The sequence below is a fragment of the Moschus berezovskii genome, chromosome 27 (assembly GCF_049115385.1).
Source record: "Moschus berezovskii isolate FMDL1 chromosome 27, NW_MosBer_1.0, whole genome shotgun sequence".
Lineage (NCBI taxonomy): Eukaryota > Metazoa > Chordata > Mammalia > Artiodactyla > Moschidae > Moschus > Moschus berezovskii.
The window spans coordinates 7,905,084-7,930,441 of NC_142486.1; the positions used below are offsets into that span (position 1 = coordinate 7,905,084).

At 43.9% G+C, this 25,358-nt stretch overlaps 1 protein-coding gene across 1 annotated transcript; it reads left to right on the top strand.

Annotated features, from left to right (window-relative positions):
- Window positions 1-2,013: 2,013 nt before the first annotated feature.
- On the top strand, window positions 2,014-25,358 carry YWHAG (tyrosine 3-monooxygenase/tryptophan 5-monooxygenase activation protein gamma). Its single transcript, XM_055410089.2, has 2 exons — window positions 2,014-2,319; window positions 21,972-25,358. The coding sequence occupies exons 1-2, from the start codon at window positions 2,233-2,235 to the stop codon at window positions 22,626-22,628; spliced, it is 744 nt and encodes a 247-aa protein (XP_055266064.1). The 5' UTR covers window positions 2,014-2,232; the 3' UTR covers window positions 22,629-25,358.

The following is a 25,358-nucleotide window of genomic DNA, read 5'->3' on the forward strand; positions in this document are numbered from 1 at the left end:
CTTCATTTCACACATTCTACATGTGGATGCTGTGCCAGGCACTGTGCTCAGCACTGGGGAAGCAACGATGATGGAAACCAAATGCAAACCTAGTCCTTTCCTGCCCTGGTTAAAATCTCTCACAGGCATTCTATTTATTTGGGAAGAAAGACTTCACCCCTGGCCTGCGATTCAGGGCTCCCCAAGTTCTGGAACTCCCCAAGTTCCATCCCCAGTCCCTACTACCCATCACTTCAGGCACCAAACACACTGGATTCTTTGTCTAACAATACATATGTCAGGGAGGAATTTGCCTCTAAGTCCCTTGCTTGTCCCCTCTGCCTGCTTTCAAATTCTATAGATCTCTTTTTTACTTGAAAGTTTTTTTTTTTTTTGCCTTTCATTTCACTTTAATTACTTTATTTATTTTAAATCCTATACATCTTTAATGGAGTGGGTTGGAAATATTACCAGCTTTTCAGAACCTCTTCCTGGGAATTCCTTGGGGGTCCAATGGTTAGGACTCTGTTCTCTTGCTGCCCGGGGAGGGGGTTCAATCCCTGGTTGGGAAGCTGCCTAGGAGCAGGCCAAAAAAAAAAAACAAACCCAAACAACAAAAACCAAAACCTTTTTCTATCTAGCATGAAAGAATTAAAAAACAAAACAAAACAACAGTACTTAACACATTCTGAATTCCTTGAGGGCAGGGTTCCTTCCATGCTCTCTTCCTCCAGTGCCTAGCATAGAGCCTGGACTATTCCTTCACAGAAATTCCCTCATTCTTAGTTCTCATACACAACACTTCATGCCCACTAATTTTTTTTTTAACTAGTTATAATTTTCTAACGTACTCTACACATTATCTTTTTTTAGCCTATTTTCTTGGGCAGAATTTTGTGTTGTTGTTCACTGCTGTACGGCACTGCTTAGAACAGCGCTTGGAACATACTAGGTGCTCAATAGATAAGTACCAAATAAATGTGCACTCAAAACTTTGGGGTATGGGAGCTACATGGAACGTCAAAAAAGGGAAGCATGTAAGCAAGAATTAGTCAGCCTGACCCCAGCGTGTATATCCTACGCGGGGAGAGAAGTGTTAGTCAACCCCCAGACACAACCCAGTGGTAAGCATCCATTGGCTCTGGTAACTGAATTGAATCTTTAACGCTCCACCCTGGAGAGGAAGAAAGGGCTCCCCAGGGATCAGGCTGCAAACAGCTGCATCCTTTCCGTATATTAACCAGAATGCCTGGCCAGTATTTGTCTTTACACATTTCCACCTGTCAAGTCCAAGAACCTCAAGGAGGGGAAGGAGAGATGGAACCTTGTGGGGGAGGGTGGCAGTCCCCCCCAAGGTTTGGCTCTTTTAATTCAAACATCTCTGAGGTGGGTACCACCCAGACAGCTTGGATCAAATAGTGAATGCGTCCCATCTTCCCAGTCTCCCGCGGGCCTGCTGTTTTATCTCGGAAACAAGGTCTAGGGCTGAGGCCCCGGCCCCTTCCCCCAGTAATTTCCCGGAGAATATGGGGCGGGGCCGTGAATCAGCACTCGCGCGGACTCGGGCAGCCTTTAGTCCCCGCCAGGGGTCCCCAGTAACCGCGGATTTAGACCGCCCCCCGCGACCCACATCTCCTCCTCAATCCTCCTTCGTCTGCCCGCTATGACCACTGGGAGATGTAGTCTTGACCGCCCCTTTGTCCTTGATCTCCCCAACATATCACCCCATCACAGGGTGAACTACAACTCCCAGGGGCCCACGCGTCGGGGGGCCTGGCAGAGCTGGGGCCTGCAGGTCCAGGGTAGGTGGGGGATCGTCTGGAGAAGCTAGGGCGCAGCTAGCCGGGTGAAGTGAAGCACGGGGCTTGTCGAGGGGCACCGGGAAAGAAGGGGCTACCCGGGAGGCGGCAGCGAGCTGAGCCGGGGAGTGGAAACCCGAGAAGCGGAAGGGGCCGGGGCGGGGCCGGGGCGGGGGCGCGCGCGGGCTGGTGGGCGGGGCCGACCGCGTCACGCGGCGTGGGCGGGGCCGCAGGGGGTTGTCCGCCCGCGGCACGCACAGCCGCCGCAGCCGCCTCGCGCCCGGTCCCGCGGTCGCAGCTCGAGTCGCAGCCTCCGCGCCCGTTGCCTCGAGCCGCTCGCGTCTCGTGTGGGTCGGTCCCTCCGGCACACGGGCTTCAGCCGCGCCGCAGCCGCCCTCCGAGCCCTCCAGGCCGCCCCGGCTCATCCTCGTCCGGCCCGACCCAGCCCGTGAAGATGGTGGACCGCGAGCAACTGGTGCAGAAAGCCCGGCTGGCGGAGCAGGCGGAGCGCTACGACGACATGGCCGCGGCCATGAAGAACGTGAGTCTCCCCTCCCCTCCCCCCGCCTCGCCCCAGCCCCTCCGCGGACGCGGGCCTTCGCGGGCTCGGCCGGGGGCCGGTCGCCCGTCGGCGACTGCAGGTCTGGATGCCCCTGAGGGGGCCGGGGAGGGTCCCGAGAACGCTGAGGACCGGGTGTGTGACGCGGCCTCTCCCCGCGCGTCCCCCAGGGCCGGCGGCGCGGCCGCCTCGGCCCTCCCCGCGCGCCGGGGCTGGGGCGGGGTCTTTTCGGGGCTGGTCTCGGGAGCGGGGTCTCCGGCCGCCGCGCCTCCGGGTCGGCTTGGGGACCTGAGCGGGGGGCCGTGCGCATCCTTTGTGCCCCATTTCCCCCTCCTCCCACAGCCTGGGCGTGTGGGGGCGGGGGACCGCATGGATGCGGTTCCTCTTTTCTCCCTGGTGTCTGGGCGGCGCCTTTCCCATTCACTCAGCAGGTCTCCGGGTTTTCTAATACTTCCCCCCACCCACCCCACTCCCCAAATGTTCCCACTGCCTTCTGCAGACAGATCCTTTAGAGCCTCCTCGAGAAAAAACGTAGGCTCTCCTGAAAATCTGGGCTCAATGGTGCAAAATCGAAACCTTCTTGCTCACGTTTTTCTTAACAAAAGGCTCCCCTCTCTCCATTCCCCAAAGCAAGCCCTTTTCTTGCCTTTAGGAAGGGGGGCACGTTTGTCTCGCTAGCGTTTTCATTGATTGTTCTCAATATGTCATCTCCATTTTTTTCTTACTGTGCTCGTATTGAAAGGGTAGGTATTGTCTCTAAAATAAAGGTTGTGAATTTAGCCAACTGGTTCAATTTGTGACATATGCTGTTTCTTTTTTAAATACAGGCACACATCTGTTGAAATTCCTTTAAGTTGAAAAAAATATTCTCTGATCTGATATTGCAAACAAAGCGGTGGTGGGAGGCAGTATCAAGTCATTCCAGAAGATTCTGCATTTGTCATATTGCAGAGAGCCTAGACTGGGTGGAGGCTGGGGAGGAGTTATTGTAAAGGGGAAAAAGTCTTTTTTTTTTTCCCTTAATTTGTTTTGTTAGACACATCTGAAGCTTAAAAAAAAAAGCGCATCCTCAATGCTGATGAAAAGAGAATACTGATCTCCGCTTGTCGCATTTCGCAGATTCCTGCCTGTATTGCACCATTTTGTCTACATTTATCTGATGGGCGGTCAACCAGTTTGATATTAGAGGAAGGGGACGTATTGAGCATTACTAAATGAAACATAGAAAATTATCTGATGATTTCAGTCTCTCACTATTTTAATATCTAACTTCCTGCCTTATGTAACAAAGGTTTGAAAATGCATCTCCAGTGTGCAGCGGATACAGGAGTGTACCTTGCACATGAAACCTCTTTAATGAAGCGGTATAGGCATTACAGATTAATTAATTCTCAAATAACTTTACTGGTTCACAGGAGATGACAAGGTTGATGCTTTTACATTTAAACCAGCTACATTAGCAGAGAAGATTTTTATCTCATTAAGGAAGAGGATTGGTTCTGAAATTGGGAGTACTGCTGTATTAATATATTGTCACAGCCGCTGTCTTTATAAGGTGCAAATGACAATAAGTTGCACTTCAATGGATATCAATATCTTTAGTTCACGTTATTTAGACTCTTCTAATTTTTCCTATTTCTAGTTTCCCAGGAAAGCGAGTGACCTCGCACCTATATCCACAGCAACCCAGTGATGTCACACACAATGACACAGAGGCTGCAATGCACCTCAGGGCTGGTAGGGAGTATGCAAATGGCATTTGTCCAGGGTAATGCAGAAATTAGCAGATAAGCCAGGTGGAATTGAGCACTTCCGCTTCCGCCAGATGAGAATTGGTCCCCCAAAGAAGAATGTCCTTTATCCTGACACAGGCACACCAGGGATCTCTGGATAAGCCTGTTCACCTTTCCTATTTCCAATTTGTCGAAAGTTTATAAGATACAGTCATGTTTGTAAACATTCATCTCAATAATAACCTTGGGCATTGAAGGACTAGAGATGGAAACTTAAAAAACAAGAATATGTTTTATACTCATAGTGTAGGGGTATGTGTGGGTTTATTGCAAATTATTAACTTGGCAGGTTTTAATAGAAACCTTAAAATTATGACTTCTTCCTACTGGGGCATTTTCAGTAAACGTTAGGGAATGAGAATCCGCTACAGAACACTTCAGCTTGAGATTTGGAAAACTTCTCTTGCTATGCTTAGGCTCCTTAATGGAATATGGAGGAAAGAAAACAGTTTTATAAAATAAAACAGAGCTTTTTCAAAGCAAATCTGTTCATTGTGATTTTGAAGAACTGGTCTTAATCTCTGACCTTCCTTCTTTTCTCATCTGTAAAATGGGTCAACACCTACTTGAAAAAGTTGTGAGGATTAAATAAAAAATGTAGATGCTTTATTTTAAAAAGGTAACTATAAGACTTGTTTCTTTGTTTATATAAGTCACCACAGAATTTGGAAAATGCAGGAAGATACAAAGAAAATACTCAGTCCTCCCATTTAAGTGAGTTCTCTTCTAAGGTTGAACTCATTCAGATGCTAGAGTGGTGAAATTTATTCCTATCTAGTGAAGGTACGCTAGTAATAAACAGGACCTGTGATAGTTATAGGTGTGTGACCAAGATAGAAATAATATGTGAGTATTTTGAAAAAGAGGAAAGAAGGAAGTTTAGTCTTTTAAGACAAATGTGTAGACTTGTATCTAAAAAGCAGCGAACACCTAGATATTTCCTACTTGTTAGACAATACTGACTTGTCCTTTGGATTTTTAACAGCCTCTTGAGCTACGGGTATTTGCCTTGGGAGAGGGTGGGGAGAAAAGGTTCTAGGCAACTAATGTTGAAGTTACTGGGGTGTGTTGGCGGCAGGGGGGTATTAGTGGCAAAAGTCTATCCTAATTATATAAAAATGCCTTCCTAGCAGAATCTATATACTTAAAAAAAATTTTTTTTAAACTATGTTAAATATTCTGCTTTTTCTACTAGCTCTTCCAGGAGGCTAGATCAATAGCCATTATCACTAATGGAGTAATGCCACCTCTGTAGACTCTTTGTGGAGTTCTGCCAGCCATTATTATAATCGAAGTCATGTGGCTTCAATTGTTCTTTGGAGTGGAAGAATACAGATAACAGTTGGCTTTTTATGTTCACCTTCCCAATAACTGAAATGACTGCTGCTGCTAAGTCACTTCAGTCGTGTCCGACTCTGTGACCCCATAGACGGCAGCCCACCAGGCTCCGCCGTCCCTGGGATTCTCCAGGCAAGAACACTGGAGTGGGTTGCCATTTCCTTCTCCACAGTGCCTTTTCTAATTATTTAAACAATTTCATATGGTGTTTTTTTTTTTTTTAATTTTATCTAGATAAAAGATGTTGCTGAATGTGCATCTTCATTACAGTTCATTAGATTAACTACAGACCCTGGGAGGATTTCATCCTCTGCTACTTAGAGGAAGCCTTATTTATTTATTAAACCAAAAGAGTGGAGGAAATGATTTGAATCTTTTTTGTTGAGTGAACAGTCACAGGGCATGAACTAACCATTTTCAAGTGTACTATTTAGTAGCACTCAAGAAGAGGGAAAAATGATATTTTTAAAAACTGACCATGGTTGGCCATAGCTGGCTGGATTTCAGCACATGATTACTGATTCAGGAATGTGTCAGTAATGAAGTGCTCACAGCCAGTGGTAATCAGTATCCCTTTGTCTTTGTTTTCTAACATCTGAACCTTTTCAGCATAAACTGAAAAAAAAAAAAAAAAAACAACGGAGGGGGGACTTCTTTTGGCTTGGTTTGTATTTCCATTTTAAAAGTTCCAGAGCTTAAAAACTGTGGGATGCTCATCCAAATAAGAACAGTTTACCTGAAATCTGAGCAAACTATTATTATTAGTTTGTTTGGAGATTATAGGAGTTACGCTGGTGTTCTTATGATCACTCATTTTCCACCCCAAGACTGACTGATGTTAGACTCGCTTGCCCTGCTGTGTGGCGAAGGTTCCTGCAGTGCTGAGAGTCAGGAGCTGTTCACGCATGGGCTTCCCATAAAGAAGATGCTAAATACATTGTTTTGGTGCTTCTGAGGCGGCCAGGAGCAATGTTTTGCCTCTGGTATCATCAGTCCTAACCCTTTTATCTGGCAGGGCATCTGATTATTTCTGTATTCTTCCCAGATTCCATGAGACTGAAAGAAAAGTAGGCAAAGGCCCTGTATACGTGTAATAGAGAAAAAAGTCAGATATAAGCCATTGTCTTCTCTTTTGTCTTATTTTCTTTTTTTTTTCTTGTCTTATTTTCTAAGCTTTTTTTGTTAGAGCTTGACCAGATCCTCAACGACTGTGATTATGGGGCACCCATGTTGTCTTTCTAGGTTATAAAGTCTACCAACGCGAGCTGCCTTATGGCCTTTGCTCTCATAACCATTTTTCTGTTGTCCTCCCCAAATTCCCTTTTAGGTATTAGTTTTGGTTTAGTACCAAACCCTGTTATCTTACTTTAGACTGGCACTTGCAGAGATCCTTGAAATTTTGATTTTACTTAGGGGGAAAAATAGTTACAGGAAGAACAATCAACAAAAATTCCCAAAGGAGAGCTTTAATTTTAAATAAATGGTTACATTGGATTGGTTCCATGATTTTGCAGAAACAATAAAAATCTGTAAATCTTTTAAGACTAGTCTTTTCTTCTTCTCTCTTTTGAAAGAACTGAATAAGTCTAAACCAAATTTTTGTCAGCATATTACTTAGAAGAGTGTCCCAAGAGGTAGATTTTTCCTTTACCTAATTTGAACACTGTTAATGGCGTGCATAGCTTTAGTTGGGTTGTGAATAGGTAGATAGAAATGAGAGTGTTCTTACATTTAAGACATTAAAAAAATTCCAGGTAAACTCACTGGTCTTCATCTTTGTAGCAGTGTCTTATTTTTGGAGAGGTGTAAAGCCAAACTTGGTGAGCGGGATCCAGGTGTAGTGTCAGCTTCTCCCTCTGAAAAGTTCTGTTACTAGAAGAGGGGTGCCAGAGCTGGGAGTGTGACAGTGACAGCAGTGGGCAGCTGAGCATGGAATGACGGCAGTGCGAGAGGAATCCCCCCGCCCCGGCCGAGTGTGAAGAGCAGCTGTGGCGGCGTGAGAAGTGAGAGAAGGCCAAGAGGTAACAGGAACGCTTTGAAAAACACAGGTTTGTTTTGAAGACAGATCATTTCAAACCTCTTGAGCTTTCTGAAAGGAGTTATTAATATGACACTTAAGCCGCCATATTCAGTTAACCAAGATCTAGGAAAAAAGTTGCCTGTGAGCGCAGGTACTTAGAGGATGTCAAAGTCAGCTTAAAATTTTTGACTGGTGGTTGCAATCCGGTGCCATTCGGCTTAGCACAGTGCTCCTTTTGTGCGGGTCTAATGTGAAGTAGCAAATGAGTGTGTCTTTGCAGCAGAGGCCCAGCATGGAAACCTGCAAACCAATCCCACACTCCCGCCAGGACATTGACTCTTACCGGAGGGCCTGTCTGGCATGGCTAGACCCACGGATCGATGTTCTTCTCAAATCATACTCCTCACTTCACGTATGACTCCTCTCTGGACTCTCACTACACCTGTGTAATAAAAACAGACATTGAGTTCAGACCCTGGATTTTTTTATTTTTTTAAGTAGGTTGAAAATGACCCAATCCATGAGGATGAGGAGCATTAGCTAGGATAGGATAAGAACAGCAGAATAGTGTTCTGAGTCAAAGCTGGATGAGTATGTCCAGCTTGAATTTGGGGATGCTGTGATCTTCTAAGGGAGTCTGGTTGTTGGAAGGCTGTCACCATTGAAACTGACAACTGATGACAAAATGTCTGGCATTTAGGACACTAGAAAAATTTTTTGGGGGGGTTGACAAGTGTCACCATAATCCGTATGCCAGGGATATTCCCATCATGTCTTTCTACAGGGTTTTGTACATTGAATTTTTCCCTTGATATTTCAAGGTATTTTCTTCTGTTAATCAGTATTATCAATAGCTGAACAGACCTGCAGATGTGTCATAATTTTAAGTATTTTTTGTTTAGCATTTAGGCTGTTTCCAAATTTATAGATATTGCCATGAGTATCTTTGTGGCTAAAGCTTTCAACACAGATTGCATATTAAGACAGAGACCCAAAAGTGGAATTGTTGCAAGAACAGCTGAGAATTTTTAAGGAACTTGAAACCATCACCAGTACTGGTATTTATCTCAAAAGTTTTGGAAGATATAATTGTTGAGCTAGATATTACATACACATGGTTCAAAGGTCAAGGATATTCTATTGCCTATTGGCTCCAAAAAGAAAAGGTTGAAACAGGAAAGTTTAACTGCTAGCTTATGTGCTGCAAGCCTCCCTTTTGCTGCTTTAGTGAGGATGGATGGAATGAGTGCCTTTAAAAAAGAAGTTGAAAAAATAAAAACTAGTACGGGAACTTTGTATGCAAAATAAAGATAATAGCATGATATAACCCCATATAACCAATTCCACCATTTGTCAGCATATTGGCCAGTCATCCATCTGTATACTTCACTACTCTCCGGTTCCCTTGGTATTTACCATCTTGCATGATGGCTTTTTATTGACCTAAAATTACCCTTTATTTTCCGCAAATGTTCCAGTTAACGGCAAGATCGCTTTACATTCAAATTTGGCAATCTCAGAGTGTAGTTTCTTGCTTAAAGCGTTTAATCCAGATGACAGATGAAGTTTTTCCTTGATTTTCAGAGCAGTGTTTCTCTTCGGTTGACAGCCAAAGCACTGCTTCCCATCAGCCTTTGCTCACGAGGAGGAGAAAAAGGCTGGATGGGTCTTGAGTGGGTAGAGGAAAGAGGATGCTGTGGCTGTAGGTTTACAGAAGGGTTCTCTCATTACAGCACTTCATTTCTATTGCCTTTTTTGGGAAGGGGACAAGAGAGGCTGATACCTTTTCTCAGTTCTGACGATTATCACCAATTTGATTGTTGTTTAGCCCCTAAGTTGTGTCCAACTCTTGGTTTTTTGACCCCTTGCACCGTAGCCCGCCAGGCTCCTCTGTCCACGGGATTTCCCAGGCAAGAATATTTGAGTGGGTTGCCATGCCCTTCTCTAGGGGATCTTCCCTACTCAAGGATCAAACCCCATGTCTCCTGCATTATTAGCAGGCAGGTTGTTTACTGAGCCACCAGGGAAGTCCCACCAATTCGATAGGAGCGCTAAAACCCAGTTGATTTGTTGAGAACAATGTGGGTAAACAAGTTTTGCTTTTGTTCATCTCGTTGCTTGCCAAGCATCTTTTTAAAAATAACTTTTGCCTTAAAGGCAGCATACTACTGGTTGTATGTGTGAATAGGTAAAAGTCGGTAGGTAGATAGTATACACACTAGCTGTCTGGGCCCAGACATCCCGAGTTTGAATCCATGCTCAGAAGTATGCAGTAGACCAATTTAGTGACATCAGTAACAATGGGTGAGTGTACTGCCTTTTTTTTTTTGGAGGCTAATTATTTTACAATATTGGTTGGTTTTGCCATACATTGACATGAATCCGCCCCGGGTGTACATGAGTTCCCCTTCCTGAACCCCCCTCCCATCTCCCTCCTCTCCTTATCCTCCCTCTGGGTCATCCCCGTGCACCAGCCTTGAGCATCCTGTATTATGCGTTGAACCTGGACTGGTGATTTGTTTCACATATGATAATATACATGTTTCAATGCCATTCTCCCAAATCATCCCACCCTCACCCTCTCCCACAGAGTCCCAAAGACTGTTTTATAGACCTGTGTCTCTTGCTGTTTCGTATACAGGGCTATCATTTCCATCTTTCTCAATTCCCTATATATGCATTAGTATGTACTGCCTTTTTATTTTTTACCATTTGAAAGTCGTGCAAAAAAAGGCTAGATTTTTGGAACTAGACTCATTTATTGAGAAAAAACAAGATGGTAAAAACTTCAAGCAGCTCTAGTAACGGATTGAAGTTTAAAACTTGTATAAGATATATTTATCGGTATTACTTATTTAGAATTATGTCTAGCATATAGATTCCCCAAAACAGATATTATCACTTGTTCTTACTTTGGATTTATGGTACTCTTGCATTTTGGTCATGTTTTTCTCTTCCTAATCTGGCTGGCTGTATATACACTTTTTAAAAGGACTGATTAAGACCAGATTTTTAGCAAGTGTTTATATCTGTTGTGAAAATCATGTCAGTGCTATAATCTGTTACAGCATGGCATTACCCTGAAATGTTGGTGCATTAAACTAAGCATCTGGTCCACAGTGGGAAACCTAGTGTACTTTTTGGTATGACTTTTTTCATATCTGTTCTGTAGATTTCTGCACTGACTATGATCTTTTTGAGAAGACAAAAATATTTTAAGTTACACACTCTTAGATTAAAAATATTCCAATATAATTGAACGTTACTGTCACTTTGGCTGTATTTTTCCCCATTTAGTTTCACAACAGTTTTATGAAAGTGATGGTCCCATTTTATAGGTGGAAATGTTTAATATGCTTAAGGCTTGAGTTTAAAGTTCTGTTTTTCTCAGAGTCTCAGCCTCTGAAAATAAAAAGTAAAGGTTTTTTAGTTTTCAAAAAGGAGTCACAGGTAAGGTATATATATGGAGACTGGTGATCTTTTAGCTGTTGTCTCAATGACCTGTTTTCATTAATTTTTAGTCAGTGTTCCATTGTTTGCAGAAGCTTTGAAAATCTTTCAAACTGTTGTATATTTAATACTTTTTCATTTAGTTGTCCCTGAGAGGGTTGTTGCTTAGTGTAGATTTTAAACACAGAACAAACTTCTTTAGGACAGCCCTAAGATCAATCCTGGATGTTCATTGGAAGGACTGATGCTAAAGCTGAAACTCCAATACTTTGGCCACCTCATGTGATGAGTTGACTCACTGGAAAGGACTCTGATGCTGGGGGGGGATTGGGGGCGGGAGGAGAAGGGGACGACAGAGAATGAGATGGCTGGATGGCATCACCGACTCGATGGACATGAGTTTGAGTGAACTCTGGGAGTTGGTGATGGACAGGGAGGCCTGCTGTGCTGTGATTCATGGGGTCGCAAAGAGTCGGACGCGACTGAACTGAAGAAGAATGTGAGTGTATTTATCATAAATAAATGTGAGCCCTAAGACTGTTGCGTATGCGTATGTGTGACCTGGTTTCTTTTAGAAAATATTTGGTCCCATGATCTTGGTATGTTTTAAGTATCATTTACCAAAGGAGAACTTGTAATTTTTAGCACAAGGAGATAAGTACCATGGTTTTGCCATTGGAATCTTACAGATATTGCCCAGAAGTAAAGGATGCCACTTAGGCTGAATGGAAGAGTATCCCTCACTTGAAAGAAATGGGAGGAAGCTGTGACGTTTTTGTTCATCAAAAGTAATACTATCTTGTGTGGAATTCACAAGCAGGAGTGTGGAAACATATTGGTTTGATTTTTTTGGAAATATTTTTTGAGGGGATTTAAGTAAAGATCAAAGGAGGAAAAGAATGTTAACTTGAATGTTTTGTGGATGCTCAGGCAGTGGGAGAAGTGGACTGATCCAGAAATCCCCCAGGGGGGACAGAGCTGTGAGGGGGGGTTATTGAACATCGGTGGGTGGGAATATTCAACACCCAGGAAAGGACAGCCCAGTGCTGTGGAGTAGGAGGACAACTGAAGTCAACCTTGGTGTCGGGAGGTTTCCTGGAAAGGATAGCAGGGGTAGGGGTGTGGTGGGGGTGTGGAGGGGAGAAGGCTGGAGGCAGGAGTGTCCAGGCAGAGGGCGTGGCATTGTTCAGGTTCTGAACGTCCAGACTGCTGAATCTGCTGCATGATTCATGCCTTCACTCTTGGTTGCCCTGAGAGAATGTTAGGAAATGAGTCCAGAGAGGGGCCGGTTGATGAAGGGCCTTACAGAGTTTGAGTTTTTTTAGGCTGTGGACAGTCACTGAAGGATTTTCAGCAGAAAGGGATCCTCATTCCATATTCAGTTTGTTGAGAGCCATGGCAGCAGTGTGGAAATTGAATAGGAGGAGAGTGGGACTAGGGTCTAGTCTAAAGGATGAGGACCAGGGCAGGGACAGTGAGGGCAGACATGAGAGAGAACTTGATGGCTGGAGATAGCAGGAGGAGGAAGGAGAAATGATGGAGAAGATGCCGCCAGTTGCTGTCATGCTGTGTTTGAGGAAACATTTAAGTGTCGGTCAGCAGAGACATCATGGCTACATGTTAACTCAGGAAAAGCCCTTAGAAGAGTGCACAGCACAAGTTAAGTGCTCCTTCATTAAGGAAACAAATACTTAGGAACGGCTAATGACCAGACTAGTCTCAGACCTGGAGACTGTAATATCCCCTGCCCTCAGAGAACTGACATTCTAGTGGGAATCTCCTATGAATCCATGCTAGTTAAAACCAGGCACAAGAAGGTCATCCGGGCAGAATGGAGAGTCAGAGTCAAAATGTGAACCCTAGGGAATCACACTTCCGTAGTGCCTGGAACAAGGTTTAAGATGAAGACATAAGAGGAGACACAGGATATGTGAAGAAGGAAGACACTTGTAACAGTAATAGCGGGCTGAGGAGTGGATGAAAGGTGGAGAGACTTGTTTTCAGAGACTTGATGTTGCAGGAAATAGGAGAAGTAATTGAAAGGCGTCATTTACTTATTGTAAACCTGAACTTGGACTACATGATAATGGGAAGGTACAGGAGAGGGGGCCCAGCTTGAAGTTTAAAAGAAAGCCTTAATTCATAGTGACTACAATCTGGCTTTTCTTGTTGGTCTGTCTTCATCCTCTCCCCTCCCCTCTATTTTGGGTGTAAGAGTAGAAAGCAGGCTGGGTGGTTGTAGTGACTGAGGATTTAGGGATGGTGCAGCAGCAGGACCAGGCATAGGAAAGTTGATGTTCATGCAGAAATAATTTAATTTGATGGATCTGCCCTATGAGGAAGAAATAAAGCCTAAAGGGAAGGGGCTGAAAGAAAAAGGACAGTGTTCAAGAGAAAATCTAGTTGGTGGGAGTGAGGCCTGGTAATATTGGAGGATAGGAGTTTGATTTTCCTATTTATTTATTTTTGGCTGTGCCACATGGCTTGTAGGATCTCAGTTCCCTGATGAGGGATTGAAACCCAGGCCAGGGCAGTGAAAGCTCCTAGTCCTAACCACTGGACCGCCAGGGGACTCCCACGAGTTTGATTTCAGTGGTGATGGTTGTAGGGGGACGTGGGTCACTCAGGAGTCTGGGATTAACATATACACACTGCTATATATAAAACAGGTGATCAACAAGGACCTGGTCTTTAGCACAGGGAACTCAGTGTTCTGTAATAACCCCTGGGGAAAGAATCTGGAAAGGACGGTTATGTGTATATGTACAACTGGACCACTTTGCTGTATACCTGCAGCTAACACAACACGGTAAATTAATGAGAACCCAGTACAAGATAATTTTAAACATGAATGGTGGTGAATGAGGTCAAAGGTGTGGTTTGAGGATAAGTTGTCAGAATTGATGAGATCAAAGCGAACTGCTGTTTATAATTAATTTGAGGGAATAGCCTTGATAAGGAAGTCGGCCAGAGGTCTGGACACAAGTCAACAGTCCCAAAGAAAGGGAACATGACATTGATTCCAGAAGAAATCTGAGAAGCAAAGAAAAGGCATGAAAGAAGAGATGATTGTGAGGGAGTCAGTATGGACTTGTATATATAAAAACCTGTTAAGCTAATTTTGATTGAGCTAATTTTTAGAATAGGGTTATTTGACTGCTAGCCAAGGGTGTGCTGGAGCATAGCATATCTGTTTCCTGACGTGTGGGGTTAAGTGGCATGCTGCGGAGCTTTGGCTTATGTCCCAGTTGTTGAAAAGTGAGATCAGACTGGAGCAATGGGTGGAATCTGGGCTAATGAAGAGGCCTTGTTTTTGCTTCAAGTCCTGTACCTTGACCCTAAAATTCAGCTGTTCTTGTATCTGGTGCTGATGGCACCCAACGATAGCAGCTTAATATTAGTTAAGTTTCTGTTTGTATCAAACTACCTGAAACGAATGTTTCTTATTTGTCTCAGTTCTGTGGACTGGTCAGGTAGTTGGGAGCTGTCGGGGACTCCTGCGGGGCCAGATGAACTATGGAGAGGCTGAGGCCTCTTCACATGGTCTCTTCGTCTCCAGGTGAACCAGGCTTCCTTGGCTTGGTTCCTGGCAGCGAGCCCCGATTCACAAGCACTTTTCAGGCCTTTGCTTGCCTCATACTTGCTAATGCTCCACTGACCAAGTCACACAATCAAGTTCAGATGATAGAGGTGGAGAAGTACTTTCTTGTTCTTGATGGAAGGAGCCTCAAAGTCATATTTAAAAGGAAGGGTCTGTACACAGAGTTGGGCTTCCCTGGTGGCTCAGACAGTAAAGAATCCATCTGCAGTGTGGCAGCCCTGGGTTCGATCCCTGGGGTGGGAAGATCCCCTGGAGGAGGGCATGGCAACCCACTCCAGTATTCTTGCGTGGAGAATCCCCATGGACAGAGGAGCCTGGCGGGCTGCAGTCCACGGGGTCGCAAAGAGTCAGACACGACAGAGCGACTAAGCGCACATGTACATACAGAGTTAGAAGGAGTTCTGTGGGCCGTTTATGCAGTCAGTCTGGGCTGGATACATCCTGTTAGATTCATGTCACTTAGCAAACATTGGGAAGTGACTAGGTACTGTGGTGACTCATTGATGAGTGCCGTGTGCTACCTGCTCTTAAGGACTTTTGTCTTTTGAGGAGGAAAAAAGGTGCAGGGTTCCACCCTGAGGCACGAGAAATAAGCAGTGTAACACGAGTGTGGTGAAGCTTACTAACACAATAAGCAGTAATTGGTTCTGCCTGTGAATTTTTCACGCTTCAGGAAGGAAGTGCAGTGTTTGAATTAGGGCTTAAAGGATGACTTACAGACAATTTTTCTTCATGAGTTCTGGAAGTGCTTTTTGGGCCGTAGGAAAAACATGAGGGGAGAGGAGTATGTAGTATGAGGAAGGCTTTGAGACCTGGATCTGGGTATTGATGGTGTGGAGCAGGGGTTTTTCTGCCTTGGCACTGTTAACACTTGTACATCTCTTTTGTGTATCCCGAGGAGTGAAATGAGTGAGTCATGTGGTAACTCATGTTCTGAGAAACGTTGACCTGCAGTTCTTCACCTGGAGAAAGACGTGTGTAGAGCCCATGCAGTACTGAGCCTTTGAGGGTTAGGGCTGCTAGGGAGAGTATGTTACAAGTAGTTCCTCCTTGGTTAAGAACTGGTCATATAGTGGAAAGCATATGGGATTTTAAGCCATGAGACTTGGATACCATTCTTTGGCTCTGAGCCTTAATTTTCTACGCTTTAAAATGGAAATAACAATACTGAATCATAAAGAGTTATCTGGAGGACCAAAGAGGAGTTATAATTTTGGTCAAAGAACTCATTTCTGATACAACAAAAATTATTTTAAAAAGTACGGAATATATGAGTATTTCTCAAATATCTTTTAAACAAAGAGTCGGGATTTAAGAATGAAACCCTGGAAGTATTCCATTAAACTCAGAATGAAACGAAGATGCGCATTATAGCATTAGTAATACTGTCCTTGATTTTGCAGCAGATAACCTTGCACAAATATAAGCGGTATTTGGGAATCATAAGATTAGGTAGTGAATAAACTGGGAAAATATTGGAATTAAATTAGTAATTAGTTCAGTGAAACAGGGCTGAAAATCTGTGGTATATATACTACTGTATATCAGTCCTAATCTGTGTAAAGATATAATGAAAGATTTTTATGCAACTAAGTTTATTTTTAAAGCTATTGGTAGAAGTGAGGTGGTGAGTGCAAAGCAGCAGATGTGGGCTTGAGTTAGTAATGTATTAACATTAGTAACTTGCTTATGTAAAATTGCTGGCTTGAAGGTGGTTTGTTTTTTTTTACACTTGGTTCGAAAAAGTTTGGTGGATGTTAGCTGAGTAAATTATGGAGAGGTTTTGTTTGAATAGGTACTACTGGTAGCAGGTAAAAAATTAAACGTCATCAACCTTAACTGCCTCTCAGCCACTGTTTTTAGTGATACAGAAATATCTAGAAACCTTTCTAGAGATTCAGTGAAAATACACAAATACTTTTAAAATGACTACCTAGAATTCCCTTGTATGCATGTTCATAAACCAGACTCCCATTGACCACCATTTAGGTGGTTCCAGAGTTTAGCTGTTAGAAATGACACAGTGAATCCGTTTCTAGAAATGGAATGGCAGAGTCAGAAGGTTTTTTAGTATTTAATTTTGATAGTTGTTCCAAATTGCCCTCCCTGAAGTTTGTACTAATTTATGATATCCAACAATGGGTGGTAGTGGTGCCTGTTTATCCACACTGTCAGCCTTCACAGAATATTTAAGTTTTACCAGTCTGGTTGGAAAAAACTTAACATTTATAAAATGAATGACTTTGGGTTTTATATATATATATATAAATAATTTTTTCCTTTTTTTCAATTCCTTTTGCTCACTTTTCTGTTACCGATTGGTTTTAAATTCCTTTTATGAAGTGGGTGAGTTTTTTTTTTTTACTTTGGTCACACTGTGTGGGGCTTTGGATCAAACCTGGGCCCTTGTCAGTAAAAGCATGGAGTCCTAACCACCGAACCGCCAGGGGAATTCCCAGCAGCAGCATGTCTTAGAGTTCATCTTCTTTACTGAAGTTTAGTTAATTTACAGTGTTGTGTTAGTTTCAAGAGTACAGCAAAGTGATTCAGTTTATATATATATATGTATGTATGTATATTTTTTAGGTTCTTTTCCATTACAGGTTATTATAAGATATTGAGTGTAGTTCCCTGTGCTGTACAGTAGGTTCTTGTTATTAAAAAATTACTTTATTGGTAAAAGTTGCTAGCCATCAGTCTGACAAAACAGGGCTGCCCCAAACCATCAGTCTCCACAAGCCGCAGGACTGCGAAGTGCAGTAAGACACGGTGTCACCTGTGTTGCAGAAAAGAGTTCTTTCTCTGTGATACGGTGCCGGGTTTACATTGTCTGAGACTCGGGGTGTAAAACCAGAGGACTTGAGTTCGTGTCCCTGCCCTGCTGTCTGTTAGTGGACTGATTTTGAGGGGAAAGACTACTCATTGCTCTGCATCTCACCTGTCAGGTATAAGGTCCACCATGGCAGGGTACTTGTGAGAAGAACACAGTACCTGACAGCTGTCAGAAAAGCCGGGATTCTCTGGCATCATCGCTGAGGCCTTGAGCTTAACCCTGACTATGCCATGGAAGTTCCCTGACTCTTCTGGGACGTTCGTCTTCCTGGAATATTTCCTTGCAGCACAATTTTTATCCAAGATCATTGCTGCTGCCTTCTAAAAGCCAGGTGAATGAGTTTCCCAGGCAGACTTTGGCTGCCTTGAGAGTGTCTCTGTGACTGGTGATCTAACGTGAATACATTTGTGTTTCCTCCTCGTGAACTGGCACCTTGAGGGCATCTCACAAATGTTGTGTTTGGCACAGTGAGGTGTGACGTGACGCACGTTAGGTGCTTGGTGAATGCTTGGTGAGTTATCTGGTAAGCAGTGGCCTTTAACTGTATTTTTCTTGTCATCAGACCTTATGTGACATGTTACCGAGTTTCCCAGAATGACTCGGTATTGACGTCCCTAAGGCTCCCTCCCTGTTTCGTGGTTTGCCAGGGCTCAGCATATAGAGCTGTCCTTTGTTGTTGTTGTTCTGATTATTTGTATATTTGGCTGTGTTTGGTCTTAGTTGAAGCACCTGGGATCTTTGGTCACACGGGATCTTTAATTGTGGCACACAGATGCTCTCGTGGCGAATGGGCTTAGTTGCTCCTTCGCATGTGGGATCTTAGTTCCGCAACTAGGGTTTGAACCCAAGTCTCCTGAATTGCAGGGCAGATTCTCAACCACTGGACTGCCAGGGAAGTCCCAGAGCCATACTCTCGACTATGATTTATTACAGTGGAAGGATGCAAAGCTAAATCAGCAAAGAGAAAAGGTCCTTGGCGTGAAGATCAGAGTAAGCCAGGTCTGAGAGTCTTCTTTCCCTGGAGACTCAGGTGGACTGTGTGTGTGAAATGTCTGCTGGGAAGGAAGCTCATTAGAGATTCAGTTCCCAGAGGTCTTACTGAGGAGTGTTCGCGGAGCATTTTCTGCCTCACATATACCAAATTCAAGACTTCTGGAAGGAACACATTGTTTGGACAAACTTTTTAGGGCCAATGGGCCATTCTTAATCGGGGTAGTGGGAACCCTTCCAGAATCCTAGTTCTCAAATGCTAGCCAAGGGTCAGCTTCGCAAGCAGACCTTTCTAAAGATAGCAATCTCAAGCCTGTTGTGTTAACTCTTTTTTTGCACACACTGTACTTTAAGTTGAAGGCGTCTTGTCCGGATATGCACGAAATGAACTTTAGATTGTTTTCAAAAATTTTAATTTGATATTTAGTAGGTCGTCTCTGGGCTTCCCTCATAGCTCAGTCGGAAAGAATCTGCCTGCAATGAAGGAGACTGGTGTTCGATTCCTGGGTCGGGAAGATCCCTTGGAGATGGAAATGGCAATCCACTCCAGTATTCTTGCCTGGAAAATCCCGCGGACAGAGGAGCCTGGCAGGCTACAGTCCATGGGTTCGCAAGTCAGACATGACTTAGTGATTAAACCACCAGATCGTCTTTAGAATATATGGTTAACTGTATGCAAGCAGAGCAGTGTCACATTTCCTTGCAGTGGGTTATTTTGCTGTGTGCTCAGAATATAGATAACATGGACACCGAAGCTCGTCTTAGACCTTCTCGTGTGTTTCTTTTATTTTTGGTGTAGCGTGTTCATTTACCCTTTTGGCCCTCTTGGAAGCCATTTTGATCTTAAGGATTTTTTTTATTTTTAAACCCTGATTTAAGGTTTTTAGAGACATCTTAGTGCCTTTGAGCAGACTTTTTTTTTAAGTGTGAAAGGTTTTCCCCTCTAACTTAGTTTTGCAGTAGCAGAAAACATCTGGGTATGTTCCAAATGTGGTTGAGTTACTGTATCTAAAGGTGATGTTGGCATTTCATAATCTTCATGTTCCAGTTTGTCTGAGGCAACTGGACAGACGTTACACAAGTGCGAATGGCCAGCTTTGGGCTCTGCAGCCTCGCAGCAAAAGACTTAACGGTGTAGAGAACTGGCGAGGTCCTGGGACTTTAAATAGTTGATGGCTCTTGAAATAAGGACGGCATGATTTAGGGGAAAGGCCTGGAGCTGACCCCGGTGGCCTTAGGCACTGGGGCTTCTTGCATGGGAGGCAGCTCTCGGGTTACTCCAGAAGCGGCTGGTCTTCAGTACCTGCACGTCCAGTGACTGTGGGCGGCTGGCCTGAGCTGTGCCAGTCTGGGGAGTTACTCCAGGCTACATGATTCTAGCGTTCATGGAAAGGAAGTGATACAAGGGATCTAAGGACTGGAGAACCACCTGGAACTGAGAAACGAGACTTGATAGGGGAAGATAGGCTGGATGATGTAAGAAATGTGGAGGCCTCCTACATGGAGAATTAAAGTGAAGGGCATTGTTCAGGGAGTTCTCAAAAGGAATTGCCCACGGGAATTCCCTGGCGGTCCAGTGGTTAGGACACCACACTTTCACTGCCGAGGTACCAAAATCTCGTCCCCCAGCGTGCATCTGTTTCCCCTTGGCCACCTCTGCTAGAGCTATTTGTGCTCTCACGTTAGAGTGGGGGATCAGTAATGCATAATAAAAAGGGAACATGAGAAAACCCTCAGTGTAGGAAGTAGTTGAGTGTGTATTATTGGCCAGATGTTGTGAGAATTAGTAAGCAAAGCATATAAACCTCTAAGTCTGGTTTACATTCTGATTTAATTCTGAGAGAGTGTGTTAGTTGCCCAGTTGTGTCCAACTCTTTGTGACTCCATGGATGGTAGCCCTCCAGGCTCCTCTGTCTATGGGATTTCCCAGGCAAGAGTAGTGGAGTAGATTTCCTTTTCCATCTCCAGGATATCTTCCCGATCCTGGGATTGAACCTGGGTCTCCTGCATTGCAGGCAGATTCTTTACTGTCTGAGCCACCAGGGAAGCCTTAATTCTGAGAGGAACTATTTCAATCACATAACCAGTTTCATTAAGCATAACCGTCTCCCACTCGACTCCTTCCTTTATAAAAGAGGAATATGTATACCATGTGTAAGTGATCCATACACAAGCAAAGTCTCCTGGAATCCCAGCCCAGCATATCTTTTTGGACTCTGTCCCACTACCTTTCATATCTGGCAGTAATAGAACGTTACGTGGATGCTGTAATCTACACGGTGAACAGACAGTAAGTAGCCAGTTTAACTGGGGGTGGGAGGAGTGGAGTGGGCAGGATTTCACAAAAGATAGAACTTGGTTCTTGTGTAAGTATCTTCCAGGCAGGAACACTGGTAAATGCTCGAGGCAGAGGCAGAACAAAGAGCAGAAGTTGCTTGCAATTAATAGGTTACCACTAGAGCGCAGGTACCTGGGAGGATAAGGGAAGGGAACATCTTCTCTGTTGAAAATCTGAGGAAAGAGCTCATGGTCTGGGCTTTCTGATACTGCCGGTGACTGTGTATTTACCGGTTTGGGTGTGGTAGTCAACCAGACAAGTAAAAATGTGACCTCAGAAGAGGGAGGAAAAAGAGGGAAGAGCAATAAGAGCCCGATCCTTTCTGTTTCATATGGTTGTCAGACACCTAAAGTGTGTGGCTCTGACATCACAGAAATAGGGAATAATATAACTTAAGAAACTGTAATTTTAGTCATTTGATCTAATTTCTTTATTACAGGCAGTTGTTTGGTAGTCATAAAAATATGCAACACAGACGTGCTGTCACTTTGGTTTGCTCAAGGCTCTTAGTGTTTGGGACGATGGAGACCCTTTAGAAATGCACGGGTGAAAGCATTAATTCCTTTGGCCGCCTCAGCTCAGAAGTGCTTTGCTCCTCTGTTCGTCTTGTTGCTAATTGTATTCAAACACCAGAGTACATGTTCCCCAAGTTGCTAACATCTCAGTGATCAGAGTCAGCCCCGTGCCTGGAATTTATATCTTCTTAAGAGCAGAGAAAGCTTATGTTTCTCAAAGTCAACTTGACGGTGACTCTCTATTCTCACCGAGTACACAAGATACCCTCACCCAAAAGAGATGGGACTCATGTTTGCCAGACAGGGCAAGAGTAGGAGGAAGCTGTCATTCTGTTTTCTGTTTCAAAGAAACAAACTGATGAGGTATAAAAGACAGCTCTAATTAAAATCCCTGGCATTGGTGTGTATGTAATGTTGCTCAAGAGAACTGTTGACGTTTGTAATTTAGATCGAAATTTGGCTTTTCATCTAAGTGTTAGACTTGAGGGTTCTTTCTGGAAACAGCTGAGCATGTGTGTCCTTCTCTGGGGAGGAGCAGGGGGTTCGTGCACCATTGAGCCAGCTGCGGTTTTCCCCTTCCTGCTGCTCATTCCCTCTCCGTCTCCCTGTCATGTACTCCCACAGCCTGACGTCTGCATGTTGGTGACTTTAATCAGCTGATCCATCTCTTTGGGTTTTAGTAGCGTGAAAGATGCGGTTAGCCCATCCTGCCATCACCTGTACCGTAACAGCTCTTTCTCCGTTCCTCTTCAATAGGTGACAGAGCTGAATGAGCCACTGTCCAATGAAGAAAGAAACCTTCTCTCTGTGGCCTACAAGAATGTAGTCGGGGCACGCCGCTCTTCCTGGAGGGTTATCAGTAGCATCGAGCAGAAGACATCTGCCGATGGCAACGAGAAGAAAATAGAGATGGTCCGTGCTTACCGTGAAAAAATAGAGAAGGAGTTGGAGGCCGTGTGTCAGGATGTGCTGAGCCTGCTGGATAACTACCTGATCAAGAATTGCAGCGAGACCCAGTATGAGAGCAAAGTGTTTTACCTGAAGATGAAAGGGGACTATTACCGCTACCTGGCCGAGGTCGCCACCGGCGAGAAGAGGGCAGCCGTGGTGGAGTCATCCGAGAAGGCCTACAGCGAAGCCCACGAGATCAGCAAGGAGCACATGCAGCCCACCCACCCCATTAGATTAGGCCTGGCCCTTAACTACTCCGTCTTCTACTACGAGATCCAGAACGCCCCGGAGCAAGCCTGCCACTTGGCCAAGACCGCCTTCGACGACGCCATCGCCGAGCTTGACACCCTCAACGAGGACTCCTACAAGGACTCCACGCTGATCATGCAGCTGCTCCGTGACAACCTCACGCTCTGGACGAGCGACCAGCAAGACGACGATGGCGGCGAAGGCAACAATTAAGGCCCCAGGTGGACTGGCAGCGCACGCTGATGCTACTACTGCAGTCTTTATTTTTCCCATGAGTCGGGGGCCGGGTGGGGGAGGGAAAGGGAGGGGTGACCTTCCTAGGGAGAAACCCACGACCTGTCCTGTCTTTGATCGCCTCTGTTGACATTTTTGCCAAAATACCACTAGTGGAAAGTCAGGCTAGCTGTGCTGGTTTTGGAATAGCAGCCTCACACTGGCATATGGACTGTTCTGTAGATTAATGCAAGTGGAGCTGTCTTTAATTTAACTTATTGCTAGAAAATAGGGTTTTAAGATGAAAAGAAAACTTAAAACGGAATGGCCCTCATTCAATAAGTTCTGTGGTTCCAGTAAGGATTTTTATGTACATATGCTCTCGTCTTTTAAGTTTTGGGTACTTCCTAGCTCATCTGTTTTAGCTGTGCATTTTGTTTTTCAGGGTGTACTCTTAGCAGACATGGAATATTAAAATCCCAAGCTGATAGAACGTAAGGTCTGTTTATGGTTTAGGCCATGCCAGTTTTCAGATTAGTTGACAGTATTAACACTAAATTGCAGTTTACAGTATTTCTACATTACAGCCATATGTTAACATCAAGCCATTGATTGTGTGTTTTTCTTTATTTTGACTCTTACATCCTTGTTCAGCCTTATCCAGGTCGGTTTTGCTGTTCTCTGTCTCCTAGGCCAACAGGCTTGCCTGAGGAGAATCAGAACTACTTGTTAGGTTTTGGTTAATAGGTGCTTGGCAGGTGGCTGTGGGATTTTTGTCCTTTCTTCTTAAATCCATCACAACAAATGATTAATCACTTTAATAGAAACATTGAACACCACAAAACTAGAGAAAATTCAGGTCTGTATGTCATTTATTGTGCTGATATTTCCAGAGAAGTGCTGGGTTTTTTTCAGTTGGCACGGCTTCCTCGGGTGGCACTGCCGTCTGTCTCCTCTCTTGGGTCTTCCTCATTGTACCTCGCGCCCACAGCATGCACACGGACGGGTTGAAAAGCTGTTGGGTTGTAGAAGCTGGCGGTCATTTTGAGAAAGTTCGTGGTGCAGTGTGTGAAAATTCAGGTGCTAGGAGCTTACTGGTAGAAAAATCCTGAAGGAAGAACTCTCTCCATGAACACTCTGTCCAGTTTTGGGAACCTCGTGTATCCGTTTTTCCTCCATGAAAACACTCCTTCCCCAAATAATTGTTTTAGGAAAATAAAACAGCATCATTATCAGATAATAAATCCTTAACTCCTATTTGACCACAGTTTTTTCTTATTTTTTTCTTTTTAATGAAAATATAGAAGTTGGAAATTGGATTGTGCCATCTTTGCACGTTTTAGAATTGATGGAAACCACCATGCTCTTTCCACAAGTTTGTTTCACTCAGCCTTAGGTCCTTCATTCTCATTTTAGATAAGTCTTTCTGAAAACACGACCTGTTGCATGTGCGTTTAGCCTTTTTTACAATAGCATGAACTGCCGAGATAGGTAACGACACCAGATTTGTTTGTTTCTTTGTTTTATTTAGGCAGGCAGAGGAATGAGTCATAATTGAGGAAAACCCTGACAGTTGTTTTTGTTAAAACCAAAATGGAGCTTCCAGTTGTGAAATGTACACAGTGACCAGGATCCAGGTGACAGTGAAGATAGAAGAGGGACGATGTCCTGTCACGTGGCACAGGCTACCCAGCATGACTTTCCTTAGAAGGCCCCCTCCATGTGCTCGAGAGCGAGTCCCAATTAACCGAGCCTACCAGGAGAACTGAGAGAAGAGAGCTTTATAGCTTCTGCGCCCTAACAGGGGCCTAAGGTCAATGCTATGGATGGGAAGAGATTGGGGGCGGGGAGGGGGGAGGTAGGTGGGACTTCACTTAATTTTATCTTCATGTCCAGTGAGCAGTGTTGTGTCCTTCCCTTGTAGCATTTGGAAATGATTTACTGGAATTACAAAACCTATTTTTTCTTTTAAATTTCAGCTTTGGCTCTGGCTGCTTTTTAGAATAATGCAAGATAAAAACCACATCTGAGGGCTAAAAAAAAATGAAGAGGGAATGGGAGACTTGATATTTAAGCAGCTTGAATGGTTTCTTTTCTTTTCTTTATTTTTAAAGAAATGCACTTGCCTATGATACTGTCTCTCCAGTGAAATGATTACTCCTCCATTACTCTATTGATACAATATTGTGCATGCTAGTGTTGTATTTCTATACAGTAGCTTGAAATTTATTAACTTATACTGTAGGTGTTATGTATTCCTATGACAAAAAAAATTAAGTCTTCAAATTTTTTAAAGTTTTTTTAATTTAATTTTTTCTTTTTGGGGGTAAAGTTTGCTCTACCAAATAGTGATCGTAACAAATTGATCTGTTTTGGATGTTGCTATAGTGACATGCAGTTATACATTTTGTTTTTTTGGGGGGGAGCAAAAGAAACACCAGTGTTAGCTTAATCTTAATGTCTGGTGTTTGTCATGGTGAAATTATAACTATTACAGTGTAGGAGAACACCGAACATGTTCTCTGAATGAGCCTTTGTGCTTTTTGTCATGTTATGCAGTGAACTATTTTTAAGGTCTAATCAGTGGTTATTTTTTTCCAACTCCGTGTTTCTCTAAGGAATTCTTTCACACACGGACCATTCTTAGCAGTTTTCCTCAGTGATGGAATATCATGAATGTGAGTCATTATGTAGCTGTCGCACATTGAGCAAATAAACTTACAGATCTGA

Coding starts and splice junctions, on each gene's coding strand:
- YWHAG (XM_055410089.2), top strand. CDS start 2,233: ATGGTGGACCGCGAGCAACTGGTGCAGAAAGCCCGGCTGGCGGAGCAG. Junction 2,320..21,971: donor TGGCCGCGGCCATGAAGAAC/GTGAGTCTCCCC, acceptor CCTCTTCAATAG/GTGACAGAGCTGAATGAGCC.